At 39.8% G+C, this 23,267-nt stretch overlaps 1 protein-coding gene across 1 annotated transcript; it reads right to left on the bottom strand.

Annotated features, from left to right (window-relative positions):
* Positions 1-332: 332 nt before the first annotated feature.
* On the bottom strand, positions 333-21,712 carry LOC103476330 (transmembrane protein 163). The gene is made up of 9 exons (XM_008428618.2): positions 21,452-21,712; positions 20,884-21,222; positions 19,358-19,477; positions 12,716-12,759; positions 12,520-12,611; positions 7,317-7,413; positions 3,748-3,859; positions 2,670-2,811; positions 333-2,511 (listed from the first exon to the last, which is right to left on the bottom strand). The coding sequence occupies exons 2-9, from the start codon at positions 21,071-21,073 to the stop codon at positions 2,451-2,453; spliced, it is 858 nt and encodes a 285-aa protein (XP_008426840.1). The 5' UTR covers positions 21,074-21,222; positions 21,452-21,712; the 3' UTR covers positions 333-2,450.
* Between the last annotated feature and the right edge of the window lie 1,555 nt (positions 21,713-23,267).

The raw sequence follows: 23,267 nt of genomic DNA, 5'->3' as shown, positions 1-23,267 counted from the left end.
GCGTCATTAATTTATTAAAACTTTCCACTAGTTTTTAAATGCAAGTTTATTCATAAATTGCTTGATTAAAATGTTCTAGTTTTGTAAAATATTTTTCTTTTTGATTAATTTATGCAAATATAAGTTAACAGATCTCAACTAAATGTTCAGCTTGGATTTAATTTAAATGTAAATCATGAACTTCTTGTCGTTTTGATGTTTCTGAACCAAAACTTTATTTACTAGTGAGAATCTAGGTCTGTGCAGATCATTACCAACTTCAGCTGTGATCTCTATAGAAACAGAGACACTCATGTTTTCTGATAGATGGTTCAATAAAAACAAGTTCAGACAAAATGGAAAGATTTCTGAATTAAAAGCTCCTGTTCCATCAATTTTCCACAGGTAAATCTGTAAATGTAACCGTCAAAAGCCAAATAAACTCGTATTTTAAAACTCAAAATGCACGTTTCACTTTCGCTTCAAACGGCCACAAGGGGAAGCAGAGGCCACAAGCTAGTCAATAATGTCAGTTTTGAGTTGAAAGTCCGAGTGCGTCAGGTGTGGAGTCACCAGTAAGTGCCGACACGGTGATCCCAGCCTGCAGTGAAACCCGCCACCACTGCGTGTTCCGGTCCACCAGACGAACAGACATTCTGTTTGTTTTTTCTTAGTCAGAGGCAAACAGCTTTATTTTTCAATAAATCTTTCAGTGACAAACGGCTCAGCTTCTGCATTTCTTCAACATCACAGGAATAGTTTACAATGCACCAAGCTAAACTTGTAAACTTTCATTTTTCATCCCACGTTTTAATGCTGCACCATAAACTACAGTTTTCAGGTTGAGATTACGCTGCAATAAAAGACGGATTCATTTCAAAACCAAATCAGCATCAAAGCACAGTGTTTACATTCATTTACAGCCATGAGGAAAATTCATAAAAATAACAATATCCTGCTGTAACCGGACCTTCACATCCAACAAATTAAATCTCACTTTCTACTAATATTTACATTTCAGCAATTTGCAAAATTAAGGCTTTAGATATAAATATGACCACAGACGGTTAAAAGCTTGGATGAGATATTTCCAGTCAGGAAAGAAGTAAATGATGAACATGAAGGAAGTTTTGATACCGTATCATTTGTTCACGCATCAAGATTAAACTTGGAGCTTCCCGTTTTAATGCCAAAGCAAACAGCTCACATGTTAAATGATTCAGTTGATGTCCAGAACAACTTTGTCAAACCACAACTTGGGAGTTAACTATTTAACTTTATCTTTCTCCTTACTTTAGAGTTCATGGGTTAGTTTCAGATTAATAATTTAAAAAAAAAAAAGTTAACAGCTGAAAGAACAAAAAAAAGAAAGATTTAAATGGGTTTGCTGTATATGTTGTAGTAACTGTTTTTGGTCAGCAGATGGTGCAATTGCTTACCCTGTTCAGTTACTTTCCAACATAACATGAGATAACAGAATATAGGAAAAATATTAACTTCTATTTATTTCCATTTGTCCGTCTGTCTCGCATATATAAAGTTGAAGTCAAAATTATATCTATCAAATTTGAAGTTTTTATCAAATATTTCTTAAATGCTGTTAAACAAATCATTCTTCAATCCATTTTTTCCCAAACACTTGTTTTTTTTAAATGCCTACATTAGTTTGCTTTGCACATAAAAACCAAATTCTTTCACAAAAACTAAAAACTTAAACACAGCTGTGAAATTTTTATTCCATTTTGTAATGCTCACAGCTTCTAATCAATCAATTACAATAAAACTAAAGAGACCTTTTGGTTTAAATAAAAACTAGGATCTTTAAATTATTGATCTGTTTAAAAGGAGTTGAGAAATCTGACAAAAACTTTACATTTCATAAGGAGTCTAATAATTTTGACCCCATATTTGAATCTTTGCATTCAGATTTCTGTTGAAATTTCTGGATTCTGAGAAAATGAAAATGTTTGACATAAAATGTTGGTTGTCAGAATAAAGAAAACATCTTGGACCGGGCTGAGAGCTGGAGCTGAGCCACCATAATGTCGTCCTGCTTCCTTTGCCTAATGGGCTTTTGCACTGACACATCCTCTCTGTAGTCATAAAAAAGTCAAACTGTGGTAATAGAGAGCTGCTGCATCAATCAGCTGCAGCGTTTTACAGCCCAGCTCAGCGCCGGCCTCCTGGAACCGTGCGCTGCTGTTACAGCTGAGCTACGCTGAATCTCTGGACACGAATAAAGGCGTGAAGAAGAGGAGCGTCCATCCACTGTGACCCACAGGATGAGAGATGCTGTATGTACACTGAACTGGAAAACACGGAAAAGTTCCCAAAGGTTTCATCCGTCATTGCTGTCCCTGTCAGTCCAGTCGTGAGCAGATGGAAAAGTCTTCAGCTCCACGACTGAACGAGTGTCTGTGGACAGTGTCTCTCCTGTCTCCCCCTTGTCCCTTTGTGTCCTGTGTGACCCGTCACTCAAAGCGCTCGTAGTTCCTGGTCTGCCTGACCCGGGGGATCATGTCCCGCAGCAGCCTGGAGGACAGAGACGACACTTTGAGGGGAAAACTCCATATCCCAGCATGTAACTCTGGGAAACCCTTTGCTTTTTTGCTTTTACTTTTCAATCAGTTCTTTTGAATATTATACACTTAACATATTTCATCAGAACCAGAGACATTGTTGGCACTTACTTGACTCCGTAGGCGAGGATGATGAGGCCCATGAGGACCCCTACTGTTCCGTCCAGGTACCACACTTTGGGCTCATGTTTGAACACTTCAGCACTGATGAGGATGGAGAACCCCATGATGCCTCCAACCAGAGAGTTAAATCCTGGAAACAGGAAACGCAGTTTGGTAGAAAGCTTAATTCGCTCACACACTGCAGATGCATTCAACCCAATTCAACGTCTGAAGCTTTCAACACATTTTGAAATGTGAAATATGGCAGTGGCAGCACCATTTATGTACCCACCCTGGATTTTATTTTATTTTTGTTGCACATTTTTCTTTCCAAATTTATGCTAACGTATCACTTTAAAGTTGCCTTGCTTCTTCATGCAAGCTTGAGAAATCGTTTAATCTCCATGGCAACTATTCCGCATCAAAAATGCCTAGTTGGACCTAGCCCCGCCCCCACTTCGTTCCTTCAAATTAGCCAGAAGCAATTAGCAAACACCTAATTAAACAGCTGAGCTCAGTATAGGAGCTACTTCTCAGTGCAACACTGCTAAAAATGTTGCTAAAGGGTTAATAATAGAGGAAAAATGTTGCAATGACTTAATGAAGGCGGAGTTTCAGAAAGAGCAGGAGCTTCTTAAAGAGACAGAAGTCCAATTTCAAGGCATTAAATTACAAAGTCTAACTTCTTTTAAGTTATTTTTTATATATGCAGCATTTCTGTAGCAACTAAAGGTAACAGTAAGTTGATTGTACCGTAAAATGGCGCTATGCGTCTGGAAAATACACAACACTGCTCCTTTAAGCTTGTTAGCAAGCTACTGACAATTTATGTTCAGAGATACTGGTAACCTTTGGGGGGAAAAAATTTACTTATACGAGTAGCGTTACTGCACTTTTTACTTTTGCTTGAGTAATCTGGTAAACTATTGCTGCTCTTACTTGAGTAGCTTGATTTTGAAACATTAAATTCTTACGTTTATGCCAATCTGATCATCTTCTACACGTCACTACATCTTTATTGTTTGTATATCGTTTGTCTATGCATTTATATGGCATGTACTGACTTCCTGTTGGCGAGTTTGCTCACCGTCGGTGATGAGCGCTCGGCTGGTCAGCACTTTGCCGAGCATGAACTTGATCACGGCCAGGACGACGCACACCAGGCCGCTGACGATGGACACGCTGAACAAGAAGTCATCCTGAAAGTGACGGAGGACAACAACGCAGCTGCAGTTTTATTCTGATCATGCAGAAATCTGATAAAATCTTTCTCCTAATGACTCTCTTTAGCGTTTCTTTAACTACTAAAACCTCTGGATGCTGTTTAGCTTTAATAACATCCCTTCTGTAGCTTCTTTAAGATTTCAGAGCAGAGAAAGCGAGGCAGCATAAAAGCTGGAGCACAAAGAAAGACTGCGGAGCTCTCAGCGGCTGTGCGGCAGCATTAATATTGCACTACAGCCTTGGAGCCATGAAAAGCTACTTTGGCTCCCTCGCACATCAAAGAATAGAGAAAACCTGACTCAGTGCTGGAGGTGAAACCCACAGAGCAGATTATGTTCACCATCAATTACATTCTTTAATGGGGAAGACAGGTGAGCCGTTCTGTAAGATTTAAGCTCATTTTGATGCTTAAAGCTCAAATAAACGCTCAATAGCCACAGGAATCAATTATAGTTCGACTTCCTCCAAGAGTGGAAGCTTCCGTTATGAAAATTATTCATATTTAATCGATAATTATGAGGCATGATTTAGAAGAGTTTAATTTTCTACATCAAAAAATCTGTAAAATGAAAAGGTGCATATCAAAAAAAGTGAATTTTGTGTAAAGAATAAAAAATTTCTGCCCCTCATTTCAGAAAGAAAAACTCACTAGAGTGAAAGATTTTAACTCTGTTCAGCTTTCTTTTCCTTACTGAACCCCAGAGAATAATTAGACCACCACCATGCTTGACTGTGGAGTTCAGCTTGTTCTGCAAAGTTACTGTCTACCAAACATAGCGTTGTCATTTTTTCAATTTTCAGATGATTAACAGTGATCCATGAGCTGCTCAAAGCTTTGGATGTTGTGTCATAACCTAACTCACAACTTTACCTTTGACCTCTTTGTTTTGTGGATTATATAAATCATTCAAACACTTAGGATTTTAGTTTTCAAGCATTTTAAAACCATTCATCCTCTTCTGATTGGTTGATCAGTCCCACAGGACAACTCCGCCCCAAACAGATGTTTTTAATTATTTTAGGAGATGAGTTCAAACTCAGACATAAATAAGAATTTTAGGCTTTCACCTCGATGCAGAGATCAGCGTTGTTATGGGCGCTAGCTGACGCTAATTGGGAGCAGCCCGGTGTCAAACCAAACAACCCAACCTGCTTCATCTAACCTGCATATTTAAGCAGCTGCTTACCTCATTAATATTTCATGAAGAAGAGAAAAAAGAGGTGGGGTTAAGGGGAAAAATGTACCTAATTGTGGCACAGTGAGGACGGCTGAGCTACTAGACGAGTGTGAGAGGAGGACGAGGAGGAGAAGAAGGAGAAGGAGAATAATAATAATAAGAAGAAGAAGAAAAAGAAACAGAAACAATCTGTCGGCGTTTGTTTATGCTTTGGTGGCGGCCATGTTTCAGCCCCGTCTGTCTGCTTCTCTGCAGCAGCAGATGAATGGTGTGAAAACTCAGTCAGGAAAATAAATCAATACAGGATTTGGAAAACTGACTGAGTTTCTAACAAAGGCTTGGTAATCCATTAAAAACATGATTATTGTAGATCAACAGATATAGATTTGTAAATTTAATAACAGGCAATCAATGTTCAATCACTGCTTTCATTAAATATTAACACATAATCACATCTTTTTAGATTTTATTTGCAAAAGCAATGCAATGTTGAGATTAAATGTAGAGTGTAAATAAAATGTTTTTTCACACTGCATTTGTCAAAACAATAAAAATACAATTACAGCTAGAAGTCTGTCAAACGCAATGCATTTAATTTTAACAAACACATTCTTAAATGAAGTATAAAGTACTTCATTTAAAATACTTAAATGAAGTAATTTATACTTCATTTAAGAATCTCTATACATTCTTGTATATGGTTATTTTTAATAATTTAATTAAGATGCAAAGCTGTTTCTACGGCGACCACTACTGCCTAGCAACAGGGCGATAAAGCTATTTACAGAAGTGTTGAAGCTTGCAAGTCTTCACACCTGAGATTTGTGACATTCTTCCTCCAGCAGCACCGGCAGAGTCACACCTCATCCTCACAGTTAGCGAAAAAAAAAAAAAAGTTTGGAAAAACAAAACCCAGCACAAAACTAGAGAATAACCTCTAAATGTAGCATTTTTTACTCTAAGATCTCAAATTTTACCTGATAAATTTTACAACCAAATCCTAAATGTTGATCATGATGGTTTGGTTATTGTAACAAACACTTAATGCGTCACAACGCACCTTTAAGTGAGGTTTTTAAGGAAATTTATTAAATGGCTGAAACAAAGATTTCTGTTGTGTTTTTAAGGAAAAACTTAGTTTATGCTGTAATTTTAACTGAATATACTCAGGTCACAACTCTCAAAACTAAGATTAATCTGAGGTTTTTATACAGTCCGATTTTACATTAATATGCAGAAAACACCCAATATGGAAGGCCCAATGTCAGCCAATGTGCTTTAACGATGAAGATCACACAATCTTTTATTTCTTTTGACTGCAGAATTAGTAAAAATGTGCAACATCCTCTTTTTCCACTACTGAAGTTCCAGTAGTTTGATATTACATTTGTTGTAGACTGCTGAAAAACTAAACTAATAAAAGAAAGTCAAAAGTGACTGAAATTACAGAAGTAGTCAAAAGGGTGGGTTTCAACTCAGAATTTCATTTTGTTTTCTGATAAAATATGGCTGAAATATGATTCAGCCATTATTAAATACAGCTTATATAAGCAAGAACTAGTTCATGTTGGAGTAGTGAACTTAGTGCTGAACTATGAACACGAATCAATTCGTTTTTACCTGGCTGAACTGAATTAAAACTAGTTCTTGTTCAGGATGGACTTTGTGTTTATGCCAATATATGACATTTAATGTAAAGAGAACCATATACTATATACAATCTGGTTTATTTTTGTCTCTTAAAGACAGAAAGTCATCGTTATGATAGTCATTGTTTTTATTTATTTCCTTCAGCAGGGTCTGATCACTGTCTGAATGCTGTTTATTTTGGATTCTAAAAGGTACAAATATTAGACAGAAACAGCTGAATTTATGTTTATAACTCTGAAATCTTTGGCAGAAAGTCCTTGTTTCAATCTGACAGAGCTGCAAAAATAACCACAGATTCCACTGAAAAATCTGATTATGCATGCAGCATTTGTCTTGCATTCCCAAATTCCAGTTCATGTGTGCAGGCAGAAAGTCAGGAGACTCTGGTTAGCCATGCAGCTGTCACCAATAGTTTACAGTATTCTGATTATTTTAAGTCATTTTTACCCCATAACGTGAGTTTGACAGCGTCATCTCCTGACATCCTGGATGTGTTGATCCAAATTTCTCTTATATGAATCTTTTCCTGCATGTTTTAGTATTAGAATAAATTATTTCACTAGAATATTTATTTATCATGGATTTGTGATTGATAAATTCTCACCACTTCTGGCAGCAGCTTGGTGGCCAGGTCATGGATGGCCTTTCCCATGATGCAAAGGGAAGACAGGATGAAGATCACACCCAAGATCACGCAGGCGCTGACAGGAAGAAGAAGTCAGATGGTGATCAGAAACAGGAAACAAAAAAAGGACAAAATCTGAACAATGTGGGGTTTCACATTCAAACAAACCAACTCAAATCTTCCTTACATTACAATAGTGTGACAGAGTGTATATATGTGTGCTTTGAGTATTGATTGAGAAGCAGCAGATGTCCTTTAACGACCTTTATCCAATTAACCGAGTCTGGAGGGAGGCAGGAGCCAGCTGGAGCATATGTCCTGGTCATGCATGGTTACCAGAGTGAGTGCGCTCAATGTCTGAAGGCTCCTCTCGAGCAACACTGGAGAGCAGGGTTTTGACTGGATGAGGTAACCACGGCAACAGCCAGCATCCCTTTGGGAAGTCCGCAGCAGGACAAACATCCCCGCTAACTGGCTCCCTGTTGTTTCCCGCACAATGCCGATGCTGCTGGTTTTTCTGCGGCTTTCAGATAAACTACCTTTCTATTTAGATTCATAAACAAGCAGAGAATAATTACGATCAGAATGACGGTGTCGGATTCTGGGAACAAAAGGTTATTTCAAGAAAGCTTCAAATTTGATTTCCGAGAAAGAAAAAAAAGTCCTTAATATCTTCTGCTATCAGACCTCAAGTGTGTTACCGTGGTAACCAGACAGTCTCTGGGGTTCACCGTTCAACCGAGTCTCGTTTATGAAACGCAGACAGGTGGACAAATTAAAAAGAATAACATGGATCCCTGGCAGGCTGATAAAAAAGAGCGATGCCGTCTGCAGAATCAAAAGCAGACTCAGAGCGCGAGTTAAGGTGCATACCACACTGCAAAGGCACAAATATTACCAAATATTTGTCTAGTTTCCAGAGCAAATATCTTCATACACTTGAAACGAGACAAAACTAACATACAAGGAATTTTCATCAAGATAGGAGTTTGTTTTAGGTCAATAATTCATTAATATTGATAACACCAGTTCCACTTGCTGAAAATGTCTTGTTAACTATTACTTTTTCAATAATATTAAAGAATTGTTAACTTAATAACAAGCTCATATATTTTGCTGAAAACGTACTTGCAAGTTAGGTTTGTCTTATTTGAAGTGTACTAAAATAGACAAAAATATTTGGTAAGATTTTCTGTTATTTGTAGTTCATTTTGAACTAATCACCAGCTCCCAGCTAGCAAGAAAATGTCCGCACGACGTCCGTGCACGTAGTCTGAAAGTCGAATGTTCGGACCTGACGTTCAGCAAACGTCGTCTGAACATTCGTTCCCAATTAATTTTCTTTTTTTGCTGTCATTTCACTTGATTTAGTTTTTATTAGGAGGTGTGCCGACCAATCGGCCACCGATCACAATCGGCCGATTTTTGTGAAAAAGTGCATGATCGGTGATCGCAGATCACGGTCTCTTGTTGCCAATCACACAAACCGATCACCTGCATCTCATTTCGCAGYCTGCYTGTGCAGCTGGTCTCCTCTTTCCTTCACTCTGCGCAAACGCGCAGCAACAAATCCTAAGCGATGTGGAACTATAATGCACTGAGTGACTGGGGAAGTTTGCGTGTTGCGGCGGAAAATTGAAGCACGTCAAAATGCATCAATACGACAAATCTAATATGGCATAAAAACAAGTGGCGGAGTTTGGCTACATCGAGGCTCACTGTAGTAAAAAAGACATATGGAGGATCAGATAGCAGGTAAAGCAGCGCACAGCTACAAACACTCACCCGGATCAGCATGAAGGTCAGAAAGCTAAACAAATAACCCGCAAAATTATTTAAGTCTTCGAGCTGCGATGTAAGACGCTGGTTCTGCTCTTGCTGTTGAACCGCTGCTGCGCTACATGTAGTAATATTTCAGACGGAGCGCCGCTTCTGCTCCACCTGGTAGTGACTCTCACACCGAACTTCTGCTTAAAGCTGCAGCATCTAACCTAAAAAAATACAATTTATTTGCATATTAAAACTTTCGCTGTCCTAACATGAGACAGATATCTGAAAAAATAATCGATCTCCTTCCTGTTCTGCATAATTACTCCGCTCAGTCAGAAACAACCAATCAGAACTAGCAGTAATCAGCTAGTCGCCATGCTAGCTGGCGGCTAGCTGCTTACTAAGTTACTGAATGAACTCAGAATCCTGAGTTCATTCAGTAACTCAGGATTGTTTATTGTAATGGAACCTGTTTTTCCCTTTGAATGTTAAGTTTTATACTTGAATTTTTTGGCAATGTTGAGAGGTTTTATTTTGACTTTTTGCATTATTTAGCCTCTTCAGAGCCTTCATATGTTTTCAGTCTGTTAAAGATAGTATTACCGATAGCAGTACAATTTGCACAATGCCCATTTTGGTTTTTTTTTCTTGGAAAAAGTTATTAAAAGCAAGTTTTTGTCTAAATTAAGGTGAATTCATGGTTCCTTTTTCCACATAATGTAGCCAGTAGTGCTTATGATTAAAAAAATAATAATTATGTGATCGGTATCGGTGATCGGCCCTCATGGGTGATTGGAATCGGCAGGAAAAACACCTGATCGGCATATCTCTAGTTTTTATATCTTTAAAACTTTTATGACTGTTATTTTTTTTTAACAATTTTTTATTTTTCACTTCTTATACAAAGTGCATACTTCCGAATGTTGTTTGAACGTTCTTGAACGTCTTACGGACGTTTTTATAAATGCTGCTTTAAAAAACTTCCAAAAAAACAGAGGCATTACAAAGAGCTTTATTTCTCCCTACAAAATAAATGTAAGATTTTTTTTTTGTTACTCTTGCTGTTATTCTAATGCAAACGTCTATTCTATGTCTTAATAAAAAAATAAACAAATATTCTGACTTGACGTTTGCCGAATTTTAATATATTTAAAACCTTTATGGTGGTTAATATTTCTGACAAAATATTTTTTTTTGTCATTTTAGAGAGTCTGAATTTTGTCTGAAAGTCATCTGTCCGTCCGTGTTTGTCGTTTAAAAATTGGGTTACTAGCTTCAGTACCTTATTTAGCCAGTAGGGGGCTCCACGCCCGTCCAAACATTATCCTCGCAATTCAAATAATGGTTATAAGTCCGATGTTTCTCATTTCCGTTCCTGCATAATCTACGTTGCTAACTGACAGCAGAATCTAGAGCAGGGGTGGGCAACTCCAGGCCTTGAGGGCTGGTCTCCTGCAACTTTTAGATGCGTCTCAACTTCAACACACCTGAGTCAAATAATGAGGTCCCATTAGCAGGACTCTGGAGCAGGACTCTGGAGAACCTGACTGCACTGAGGAGGTGATTCAGCTGTTGGATTCAAGTGTGTTGGACCAGGGAGACATCTAAGAGTTGCAGGACACCGGCCCTGGAGGACCAGGATTGCCAATCTAGAGGACCAGTAAGCACTGAAGTTGTCTAGTTAATGGTTTCTTGTGGATGAACAAAAAATCTAAATGTTCAGTCTGATCCATAATAGTATGTTGTTGTTGAGCCTGTGTTTTATCCTGAGCTACTGTAAACACTGTCTGTCTTTTCCTTCATTCTGGATCATCAACTACAAAATAATATGCAGCTGGACATATTGATAGCACAACATTCGCTGGTATCCCAGCACAAACTACTGGGTGATGTTCTGTTTTTTTAAACAATGTTTGTTTTGCTTATTTATCTGCCAGCTAATTTTCTTTTACTTCAATATGTGGAGGTATCTGTATAAAAGTAACTATTAAACAAATTAATTATCCAAATTAAGGTGGTGCATCTGCTGCTTCAGGAAATTTCAGCATCGAACAGAGCACCTCCCAACACAACAGCCTAGATTTGCGCTTGCAATGTGAGAAAAATGCGGAAACGTTGCACTCACATGTAGGCCTGTCACAATAACAAATTTTGCTGAGCGATTGTCTAAAAAATTATTGCAATAAACGATAATATTGTTTCAAGACCTTTTGACGCTGATTTAATGGAAATGACGTAATAATGCATGCGATTTCTTGCCATAGATAGATACACTTTATTTTCAAAAACATATAACACTGGAACTGATGAACTAAATAAACAAAACAACCTAAAACAAAAATAAAATACATTCTCAGTCTCCATTAACAAAAAACGTACTCGAATAAAAACTAAGCAACATAAAGCCAAAGTGGAAATAAATACGCCATTCAACCAAAAGAGTCCAGATTATGAAGTCTTATTGCCCTTCAGTAATCACTAGACTAGAAGATGGGCACATCCGACTACCTAATGCAGTAGTTCACACTACACGTTTTTTTGCTTTCCCCTTACAACAATCTAAGAACGTTGGCAGATCTAAGATTGTTGCTGGTGATTTTGTAACCGATCATCCTGCAGTGTGATTTAGGTCGTCGTGGCCGCTCCGATCTAAATCAGGGTTTTTTCCCCGACTGGGAGCTTAACGCTGAATGTGACAGGTAGCCAATCAGAAAGCGCGGATTCTCCTCCGTGCTTTCTGAGGGGAAATTACGGAGGGGAATCCCAAACAGCTGACACATCGCAACACAAAGTTCAGCGGACATTTGAGATGATATGTGGAAACAACATTAATGTTTATTCAACATTTCCTGCAAAGAATATAGAAATGACAAGGGGAAGAACTGGAGCCAAATTGCTACCGCAGTTGATAAACCCGGTAAGTTTTCAGCTGTTAACGTGACATCAATAGGTTATAATGATTTTCATTCAGTCAGGACTTTATACTGACTCTAGCCACATGCATCATAGGTAGATTCTAGTAAAGCATTGATTAATGCCTGATTTTAAAATTAGTTAACTGGACTTGTAGCCATTATTTTGTGCCCATGTGGCTGGACACCACACGGCACAATCGAACCCCATCGAACAGTTATACCTAGGATTTCTGTCGGCTAATGTCTCTTTCAGATTTTGGAAATGGGCCGACAGTCGGCCGACAACTCGTGTAGTGTGCGCTGGACATTACACTAAGGAAATGAGGAAGGGAGGGTCAGTGGAGAGCACCGGAGTTTAGCCTTTTTTCATTCAGTGCCATCAACCGAAAGAAAAAAAAGGCAGGTAGAGACGGAAGCCGATAATTAAAATGAGGTCGACAGGTTTAATTTATCGTGAGATTAATTGATTTATCGTTTATCGCGACAGGCCTACTCACATGTATTCACGGTGCGCAGAATGGACAGCGGCTGCGTTGCTGTAGCGCCACAGCACGATGACGGAGGACAGCACGTCCAGCGTGGCATCAAACTGCAGCGAGAAAGCAAAACAAAACAAACAAAAAGAAAACATTTAGCATGCAATTCACGTCATTCCCCTCAGTTTGGATCTGAGACGTGTTGGTGTGGACTTACAGCGAATCCGAAAGCAGAGGCACTGTGGCGCATGATGGACACAGCTGCAAGAAAACACAGAAACATGAACTCAACGTTTACGTTTAATTGTGGGAAGGCAGATCAGTTCAGCTTTCTTATCAACTCCTGCAGAAAACTGGACAGATGAGACGAGAGGAAGTGAAATCTGAAATTTGATTTGGAGGTAGCAAACAGATGCAAACATTTATGCACCTGCATCAGCAGGGAGAAATCCTCCTCTCCAGGTTATTTTTAGAAAAACTCACAGGGGGGCAGAGAGCTTCTAGTTGCTCAAATTGTTTCTTTTTCCTCCATTTAAGCTCCCTGCTCTCCTCTGCTTTTGTTTCATCTTCATGCTTCTCTCAAGGATAAAGACACTATCAAAACTGCAGCACTCGCACTGCAAACTGTTGGCTGCAAACGAGCCCTGCCCTGCATACAAATCACCAACTGGGATCTTTTTATGACACCTGAAGTCTGAGGACCTGCATCTCTAGTACATCAACCTCATCTGCTAGAACAGCAGAGTCTCTGAGTCGTTTATGAGGCAGATTAAGCTTGAAAACCTGACTTAATGTACACAATCTACTTTAAATAAGCAGGAGAAGAAGCCTGAAACTGACAGCTGCTGATGTCAAAACAAATAAGGAAGGGCGAGATGAGAGGAGGCAACGCACACAACCCCCAGTTTACACAGCAACTCACGTTACAGGACAGGACGAATGTTCTTAAAATTACAAACATTACAGACAACAACAAAAGCTGTGTTTTCAATAGCGAAATTTGACATTTTGAAAAGAAATTTGCTTAATGGAAACACATCAATTTAAAATAAAAAATCTTGTTTTTGATCAAAAGTTTTGGCGCCAATATGAGATGAGAAAAGAAATGGGTTCATTTAGCAAAACTGCAATAGAAACCAAGACAACAGAACGTTGTGATACTGACTGCTACAGGAGATCTTCCTTTCCCTACAGCCATCAGATACAACATTTAATTTCCCTCTTGGATTAAAACAGTATTTTTGAACTGGATTTGGATTAGATTAACGAAGTAAGAAAATATTTAGCTGAACCTGATGTGTAGCTTTTAGACAGCTGAAAAAACAAAACTTTCTGCTATTTATTTGGCATTAATCGTTACAGCTTTTAGCTTCTGGTGATCCCAAAGATACAACTGTATTTAAACAAAATAATCTCCTCCTAAAACATAAAAAATTTACATTTCGCACAGTATTTAATCAAAAATAAACTAGTTTTCTGTCCTCACTGTAACAAAGAAAGCTAGGTCTCCTTCTTTTCCCCTTTCTCCTTTATTAAGAGGAGAAAAAGCGACATTTTGTATAAATAACTCAGCTGCAGCTCTGCGGTCGTCAAAGCTGAACCCAGTGCTGGTTAATTGGCTCCCAGGGAAGCTGGTTGGGTGTCACATACACACACCCACACACACACAAGTCGCTGCTGTTCGCTTCTTGTCTAGAAGTCGCTCTGACCTGTCTGGTATTACTTTTATTTTTACATTTAACCGACTGATGTCGTCTCTGCCTTTTTAATTGAACAAAAACAGAAGCCGGTGTTCAGCCTAAGCAAACAGTAACCGGTTTTGTTCTTGTTCGCTCAGCTGCTGTCAAACAGTTCCGCCATGTTTCAGTCAGAGGAGGGCATCAGGTGTGAGATATGACATGAACATGTATGTTTCCTCTCTCTGCTGCTGCAGCTGCCAACCGTAAAAACATCCAACAACTCCTTTACAGTCTGAGTGGCACTAATGGTTTCCAGGCCCATCAGGGCCACAGAGCAGCAGCAGGTGTGTGGAGGTGAGAGGCCCCAAAACCCTCCGACATGGCCAAATAAATGACCTCTGACTCTGGATGTAAAAGGTTCACATCTTCTCCTCATAAAACCAATATTTATAGTAACATTTAGAAAGGAACAGGCGAACTTGAACAATTTTTAGACATATTTTTGGTTCAATTCACACATAATCCTAATACGATGGCAGTTGTGACTAAGCCTGAAGAAATAATCAATTAGTTGCATAATAAATTAAAAGAGCTCATCATCATAATTCACTTATTGTTTCGGTTGAGTGCTTTTCTTATTTTTTATGGGTTTTTTTCTTATATTTTGGATATTTAAAATATATTCCACTACCAGTGTTAAATGTTCTTTACAAAATTAAAGAGTAATTTTGCATTACTATCCCATTATCAATATATTACTTGAAAATGCTGAATATTATTGTTTATCGCAGTAATTACCGGGATAATTTAAGGTCCAGGCTTGAGTTGAAAATGTGAAAAAGTGAGAAAAACTAGCTGAAACATCACCTGATAGAAGTGAAAACTTTTATTGTTTCTGTGAGTGTCACTTAAAAGTCCTCAATCATCTTATTTAACTGTTATTTTCACGTTTAATTTTAATTTTTCATGCAGATGATGAAATAATTTTCAGCTCTGTGATACGAGGAGATGTGATCAGGTTTTCAAATTCATTTGAGCGAAGGCTCACAAAGCGCCTTCCTCATATTTAATAAACTGGCTGGAAACAGGTAATTTTACAGACACTTTAATGAGCCGTTACGCAACAGCTGCAGTGAACTGTTTACCAACTGATCTTGATTTCATTTTAAATTAAACTATTCATGACGCAAACAGCAGACTCAAATTAAAAACAAAGCTACCAGAAGTCTAATTTCTGCTGCTGCATAATGTGTTTGTGAAATAAAATACAAAATATATTTATACTGGCCTTTAGCACACTGAATTAAAAAGGTGATGTAAATTATTTACATGCAGTCCTGTGGCCGACCATCCAAAATTAAGGAAATCTGGACCAATTTATAAGTGAACTCCCAATTTTTATCATTCGGATATCACATATCTTTGTCCTTTTGCTACTTTTAACAGGTTTGACACAAAATCCTAATAAAATACATTAAACTTTGTCAAAATGTGACACAAGGAATGAGTTCTCTGACTGAATGCCTATTTGGCAAGAGAAAAACCATCCATCCATCCATTTTCTGCCGCTTATCCGGGGTCGGGTCGTGGGGGCAGCAGCTTCAGCCACTTCTTCCAGCTCCTCCGGGGGAATCCCCAGGCGTTCCCAGGCCAGCCGAGAGACATAGTCCCTCCAGCGTGTCCTGGGTCGGATGACCGAGCTTCTCACCCTATCTCTAAGGGAGAGCCCAGCCACCCTGCGGAGGAAACCCATTTCGGCCGCTTGTATCCGTGATCTCGTTCTTTCGGTCATGACCCAAAGCTCATGACCATAGATGAGGGTGGGAACGTATATCGACCGGTAAATCGGCAGTAAGTCGGGCTCATTTCCGGTGAAAGTTGAAGTCCGCCAAGGCTGCCCTTTGTCACCGATTCTGTTCATTACTTTCATGGACTGACTTTCTAGGTGCAGCCAAGGTGTTGAGGGGATCCGTTTTGGTGGCCTTAGGATCACATCTCCGCTTTTTGCGGATGATGTGGTCCTGTTGGCTTCATCAGACCCTAATCTGCAGCTCTCGCTGGAGCGGTTCGCGGCCGGGATGAGGYTCAGTGCCTCCAAATCCGAGGCCATGGTCTTGAGCCGGAAAAGGGTAGAGTGCCTTCTCCAGGTCAGGGGGGTCGTCCTGCCTCAAGTGGAGGAGTTTAAGTATCTGGGGATCTTGACAGGGCAGGAGTGGGCATACTTGTTGCCCCCCATCTTGGCGCCTGTACGTTGGGGTTTACCTCGGTGAACGAGAGGGTAGCCTCCCTCCGCCTATGCGTGGGGGGACGGGTTCTGACTGTTGTCTGTGCTTACGGGCTGAACAGCAGTTCTAATTACCCACCCTTCCTGGAGTCCTTAGAGGGGGTACTGGAGAGTGGCCCTCCTGGGGACTCCCTTGTTCTACTGGGGGACTTCCACGCTCACGTGGACAATGACGGTTTGACCTGGAAGGGCATGGTTGGGAGGAACGGCCCCCCCGATCTGAACTCGAGTGGTGTTCTGTTGTTGGACTTCTGTGCTCGTCACGGATTGTCCATCACGAACACCATGTTCAAGCATAAGGGTGTCCATATGTGCACTTGGCACCAGGACACCCTARGCCGCAGTTYGATGATCRATTTTGTCATCGTTTCATCGGATCTGYGGCCGTATGTCTTGGACACTCGGGTGAAGAGAGGTGYRGAGCTGTCCACTKACCACTACCTGGTGGTGAGTTGGCTCCGGTGGTGGGGGAGGAAGCCGGTCAGACCTGGCAGGCCCAAACGTGTAGTGAGGGTCTGCTGGGAACGTCTGGCRGAGTCCCCTGTGAGACGGAGCTTTAACTCCCATCTCTGGCAAACTTCGAACACGTTCCAGGGAAGGTGGGGGACATTGAGTCTGAGTGGACCATGTTCCGTACCTCCATTGCCGAGGCGGCTTATCGGAGCTGCGGCCGCAAGGTTGTTGGTGCCTGTCGCGGCGGCAACCCTCAAACCCGTCGGTGGACACCTTCGGTGAGGGATGCTGTCAAGCTGAAGGAGTCCTATCGGGCCTTTTTGGCCTGTGGAACTCCAGATGCAGCTGATGGGTACCGGCAGGCGAAGCGGCATGCGGCTCGGGTGGTCACTGAGGCAAAAACTCGGGCGTGGGAGGAGTTTGGAAAGGCCATGGAGAAAGATTTCCATACGGCTTCGAGGCAATTCTGGTTCAGCATCCGGCGTCTCAGGAGGGGGAAGCAGTGCAGCACCAACACTGTTTATAGTGGGGATGGTGTGCTGCTGACCTCAACTCGGGACGTTGTGGGCCAGTGGGCRGAATACTTCGAAGACSTCCTCAATCCCACCAACATGCCTACTGTTGAGGAAGCTGAGCCTGGGGACTCTGGGTTGGGCTCTCCAATCTCTGGGGACGAGGTCGCCGAGATCCACCCAGAGTTCCTTAAGGCGCTGGATGTTGCAGGGTTGTGTTGGCTCACGCGACTCTGCAATATCGCATGGACATCGAGGCAGTTCCCCATGATTGACAGACTGGGGTGGTGGTCCCCCTGTTCAAAAAGGGGGACCGGAGGGTGTGCTCCAATTACGGAGGGGTCACACTCTTAAGCCTCCCTGGTAAGGTCTATTSAGGGGTCCTGGAGAGGAGGGTCCGTCGGATAGTCAAACCTCGGATTCAGGAAGAGYAGTGTGGTTTTCGTCCTGGTCGTGGAACACTRGACCAGCTCTACACCCTCAGGAGGGTCCTGGAGGGTGCATGGGAGTTCGCCCAACCAGTCTACATGTGTTTTGTGGACTTGGAGAAGGCGTTTGACCATGTCCCCAGGAGGGCCTTGTGGGGGGTACTCTGGGAGTATGGGGTACCGGGCMCTTTGATACGGGCTGTCAGGTCCCTGTATGACTGGTATCAGAGTCTGGTCCCCATTGCCGGCAGTAAGAGAAAAACCATAAACACATAAAATTAAAGGGGTCTAACAATTATTTTTGGAATTTATTCTATCAGTTATTCTGATGATTAATCGATTAATCGGATACAATTGCACATTCTGCAAATTCATTAAAAGATGCAAATAAATCAACAACTCAGTTTCTTTTGTAAATAAGAAAATAAATATTTTAATGCCTAAATTGCAATAACACAGCATTCCTTTAGTGAATTTGAGTTTTGGGGAAAACGTATTTGAAGGCAAAGGTGTTTTTATCGTAAATGCAAAATCTATATATATGTGTTTGTACAGTTTTGACCTAATTACTGTTCTGAATATGTTGGTTTTTTCAACAAATTACCAGTTTTGAATCTGTACTCCACTTAATAATTAATCGGCTACTAAATAAGTTGACGATTATTTCAATAATCGATTCATTACGATTAACCGTTGTTTACAGACGAATGTGTTTTCATTGTAAATGTAAAATAAATACATTTTTTGTATAGTTTTTGCCTGATTTCTGCTCTGAACATGTTTTTTTCAGCAAATCATCTTTTTGTGTCTGTGAACTCCAGCTAACCAAATAAATTAATTATTTCAATAATCAATTAATCACGATTAATCGTTTCAGCCCTAAGAACTTCTAAGCTGTTGCGCTGTCTAAAATAAATTACTCTGACATTATTAAACCACTGGAGTCATCTACTCATGTAATTCTTGGGTCCTAAATCAAAGAAAACAATTGTGTGAGTAATGACAGAGTAACTCCTGCTGCTGCGTTGCCCTCATTCATCACTTCGTCTCATTTCTGCACCTAATCTGGAAGCAGTGATATGTTTCATTTATGAAAAGAGAAGCTGATGTGTGACGGAGCAACGAGTCTTCCTGCCAGGCTTACGAAAACACTGCATACAGTCTGGGAGAGAGAGTGAGCTGCTGTGTATGAGAACAAATAAAAACATAATGATCCTTCATGACATTAGTAGCAGTCTTCAGAGAGACAGGAAGCCCTAATATGCTCGTCTGCTGCAGGTAATCAACAACACTGCAGAAATGTGGGAACTCTTTTCAGGAACTAATCTCCGCCTAATAAAGAAGAAGAGGAAAAAGTGGGAGAGTATTTCAGTCATCTTCTCAAGCAAACTGTCTTTGCTTATGATAACTACAGACCAGCCCTCATGTACCTTTGGATTAAGTGAAGTTGTGAGCAAACACTAGAAATCCAAACATGTGCTTCTGTGAAATAATACTACTCACTGAAAGCGGCGATAGCCAGGATGATGGTGGCCACGATGGACGCCCAGGACACCCAGAGAGCTTTCTTTCGGTAACTCTGTGCTTCGTGAGGCTTCAGGCGCATGCTGCTCTCCAGAAGACCTACACACGACAAGACATCCAAACTTTTGTAGTTCTGAAGTTCTCAACCAGCAAACAATCCCTAACTTTGTCTCCCAGAAGAAATATCTGGGGCAAAACGTTCTCTTTTACATGCTGACATTTTGTTTTCTGTCTCTGATTCCTTTATTCTGAATATATACACAACTGCTCTGCTTGTTGCTAACTGCATTTCGATCTTCCCTGGTTGTTAGTTTGCAGAAAATCTAAATGTCTTTGGAATAAGACAAAAGGAACATCAGAGATATTGTGAAGAAACTGCATTGGGAGAATATGTTCTCCCTGCAAAACGACCGCATTAAAATTGGAATAAAGCAAACCCTGCAGGTAGAATATCCTTGATATTCACATTTTATCTCACCAGAATGACTCATGAATTTCATACATAATTTATGACGAATTAAAGAAAAGTATAAGCAATAAAAGAACCAACTTTACTCTCAATTTGTGCTATAGTTCCAGTTATTCCTGCTTTTATTTTAGCTAAAGTAGGAAAACGTTTGAACTGTTGCCACAGCAGCCTGAAAGGAATAGTTCAGCTGCAGTTCCTTTCCACTGTCTCCCCATGCATGATGGAAGCAATACAAATATTCAATGGAAACTATTACTTTTATTTTTACTAATTAGCATCACATTATCTTCTGAATTTGACTGTATTATGTTTATTTTGTAATAAAGTGGACAAAACTGAACAGAACTGGACACGTTGACCATTTATGGGCTGCCAAAAATGAAAGAAAAGCGCTGCTGACAAACCTCCTGGATCTCAGTTCAGGTATGCATCCTTATGGAAGCCCAAATGTGACACAATTAAAGCTAGAGATTTATTTATTTATAAAGACACCCAAAATAGTTTAGACATACCAAATCTTTAAAGATTAAATAAATAAAATCATCAATTAAGAATCTAATAACTTTATGTTAAGGGTAATTATGGCAATATTTATTGATTTCATTATTCTTGTGCTGCATGTTGTGAAGAAAATAATATAATTTCACAAAAAAAGTTACATTTTTAAGATATATACTTTTACAAATACCAATCAGCTACTTACTTAATAATTATTATTTATACAGTTTTCCTATTTAACTTAGTGCTGATAAATATTAACCAAAAATGGTTGGTTGATTAAATTAGGAATCTTTGGCGCCAATATTTTTAATGCCAGAATAATACTGACGTTATTCATAATACTAATTTTACTATTATACTTTGTTATTTTTGCAAATAATGAGGAAAAAAATAGAAAATAGATGAGAATATTTTTTATCTTATGCCATAACAACCTAAACCACACATGAAAGCAGACTTCCTACTAAAACACCCTTTGTTTAATCACCCATCAGTTAAATTACGCACAAAAATGAATATTTCTGACATCACCTACCCCGATCCTCGATGCTCTCTGTTATCTTCATCTCCTGATCCATCTTGAAACCCTCTCCCTGACTTTCTGTGTTGTTCTCCTGCTGCTGCGGGGAGTCCGTCTGCTCGCACTGGCCGTTCACCGCCGTCAGCTCCGCACCAGAAGCCGGTTCCAGGACGGCGGCGGAGTCTGGCGGGGATGGGTCCGTCATCTTTTCGGTTGTGGTTCCAGTGAGGCACTCCGAGAATGTCACACCTGGGCGGGAGAACCAGCCTTTCCAACGAGCAGAGACCCACAGACAGAGCGGGGAGGAGGGAGATTCCTTATAGAGTTGCGCGTCCAGTTGCGCCAAATTACGCACTGTAAGTGAGACAACACCGGAAATTGGGGAATACGGATTTCAAAACAAACTCCGGCAGAAACACTGAAAATAGTCAAAACAGAATAATAGGAAGAAAACGTTATTCTATTACTAATGTTTACAACATATAAAGTTAAAGAGTGGTGCTGCGAAAATAACCTCTGTTATTTATCATTGTTATTTTTTTTAATTACTATTTATTTTGGAATCCGAGTCCAAATTTTGTACCATAAACAAGCAAAGGTGGTATGACAGTAATGTCATGGTTTGGGGTTGTAGGTGGTGGTGAGTTAGATGGACCCAGGACGTAGTGATTAATGGTTGTCTAATGGTGAAGACGAGGAGTACAGAAAGTCCAGGCAGCGCAGGTGAGCATAAAAGCTAGGACTCAAACACCGGTAGCGCTGGTTAACAAACAACGTGGTGGGACAAGGACCCGACAGGGAAACACACGGAGAATGTAATCAGAGGAAACAAGACACAGCTGGGCTCAAACAAGGGGTGGACAAGATGACACAGGAACTAAATAAACACACAAAAACCCAAATCATCACAAATAAAAATTCATTGAATTCTTGAATATAAATTAAATACAATATTAACTTTAAATAAATAAAGTACATTCTGAAAATAACAACCTTTAAGCATGTTTTTTTATTTTTTATTTTTTCAATAAGCCCATATTTGTGGTCAAATTAAAATTATAATGTGTAATTGGCAATGGGTTACTGAAATAAATTAACTTTTATATATAATATAAATTATATATAATTTATATATAATATAATTTATTGAATATGACAGTCTATGTCTATGGTTTTACAAGATACAACCAGTCAGTTAGAAGGCTAAAAAATTTTTTAATTTTACTGTTCGCCTTCATGCCAAAAGTTAGCTGAGAGTTTATTTTGGAGGAGTAGAGCGGAAGTTGCAGACCTAAACGTTGGACTGGAGACGTTGAACGCGCAGTGTGTGGACAAGCGGCGGGGAAATAAATAGTCGCGACAGAGCGGCAGCTTTGTGAAGGGGTCGCACCAGCTCTCTAATTACTATCCGTGGTGGAAAACACGAGACCTGCGCGGCTCGCGCTGCCGTCGCACGAAGCGCAGCCGCTGCACTACTGGCGCGCGCTCCGGAAACGCGAGGAAAACATCTGTCCCGTGAGGTTTGAGCGCGTGCGTCGTTGCACAGCTGTCCAGACAATGAAAAATCATCCATAAACTTCGTTGAAAACATAATGTCGGGGCGTAATGAATTGATTTTTGTGGGGGGAAACTTTTATTTATGATCCAGAATTCCTGTTTTAATTTTCTGCTCATTTTAGGTCATATGGTCCCTTCTTCTCTTTGAAAATGTGTTAAAACTCGTTTTCAATTCACTCAAAAGAGTGTTTTAAAGCTGGATCAAGCCACCTGTATCAATTTATAAACATAAATTAGCATTTTTAATGGCATATATTTATTTCTTTTTTGCATTGTTGTAACACTAAGCCCCCACATTGGACATCAATAAAAAAATCAACAGGGGTAAGCAGCCAAATAAATGAATGTTGTCCAGAATCACCAAGTTACACTCACTTCTGGAAAAAAATCAAAGAAAACTCACTGTATTAACTTGTAACAGTTTTTACTGGAAGAGTCATGATTAAATTAAAAAACAGCCATTTTATTTCAATTGTTACATTTTATAATAAAAAATACAAATCTAAGTTTTTCAGAAAGAGAAGATATGCAAATTGTTGAATTTTCTATATATGGAATATTAAAAAAGGTCATGAAAACCTAAACTCAAAGCTCCATCACTAGTTTAGAAATACTATGCAAAAATGTCTTAAAAACATGCAATAATGCAAAAAAAAAAAAAAGGGGGGAAAAAGTCATTTTCATTAGCTTTATTTTTTAAAAACATTGCTAAGTTTATTATTATTTTAGCTTACACGTGCGGATCCGAAGCCACATGTTGCAAACCCCTGAACCAGAAAGACTCCAAAATGCGTCCTGTTTGGGGTTGATGGTCTTTGTGTCTGGCTCCCTCTAGTCGACTA

The sequence above is a fragment of the Poecilia reticulata genome, linkage group LG2 (assembly GCF_000633615.1).
Source record: "Poecilia reticulata strain Guanapo linkage group LG2, Guppy_female_1.0+MT, whole genome shotgun sequence".
Lineage (NCBI taxonomy): Eukaryota > Metazoa > Chordata > Actinopteri > Cyprinodontiformes > Poeciliidae > Poecilia > Poecilia reticulata.
The sequence above is the reverse complement of the archived record's forward strand: the minus strand, read 5'-3'. Positions and strand labels throughout refer to the sequence as shown.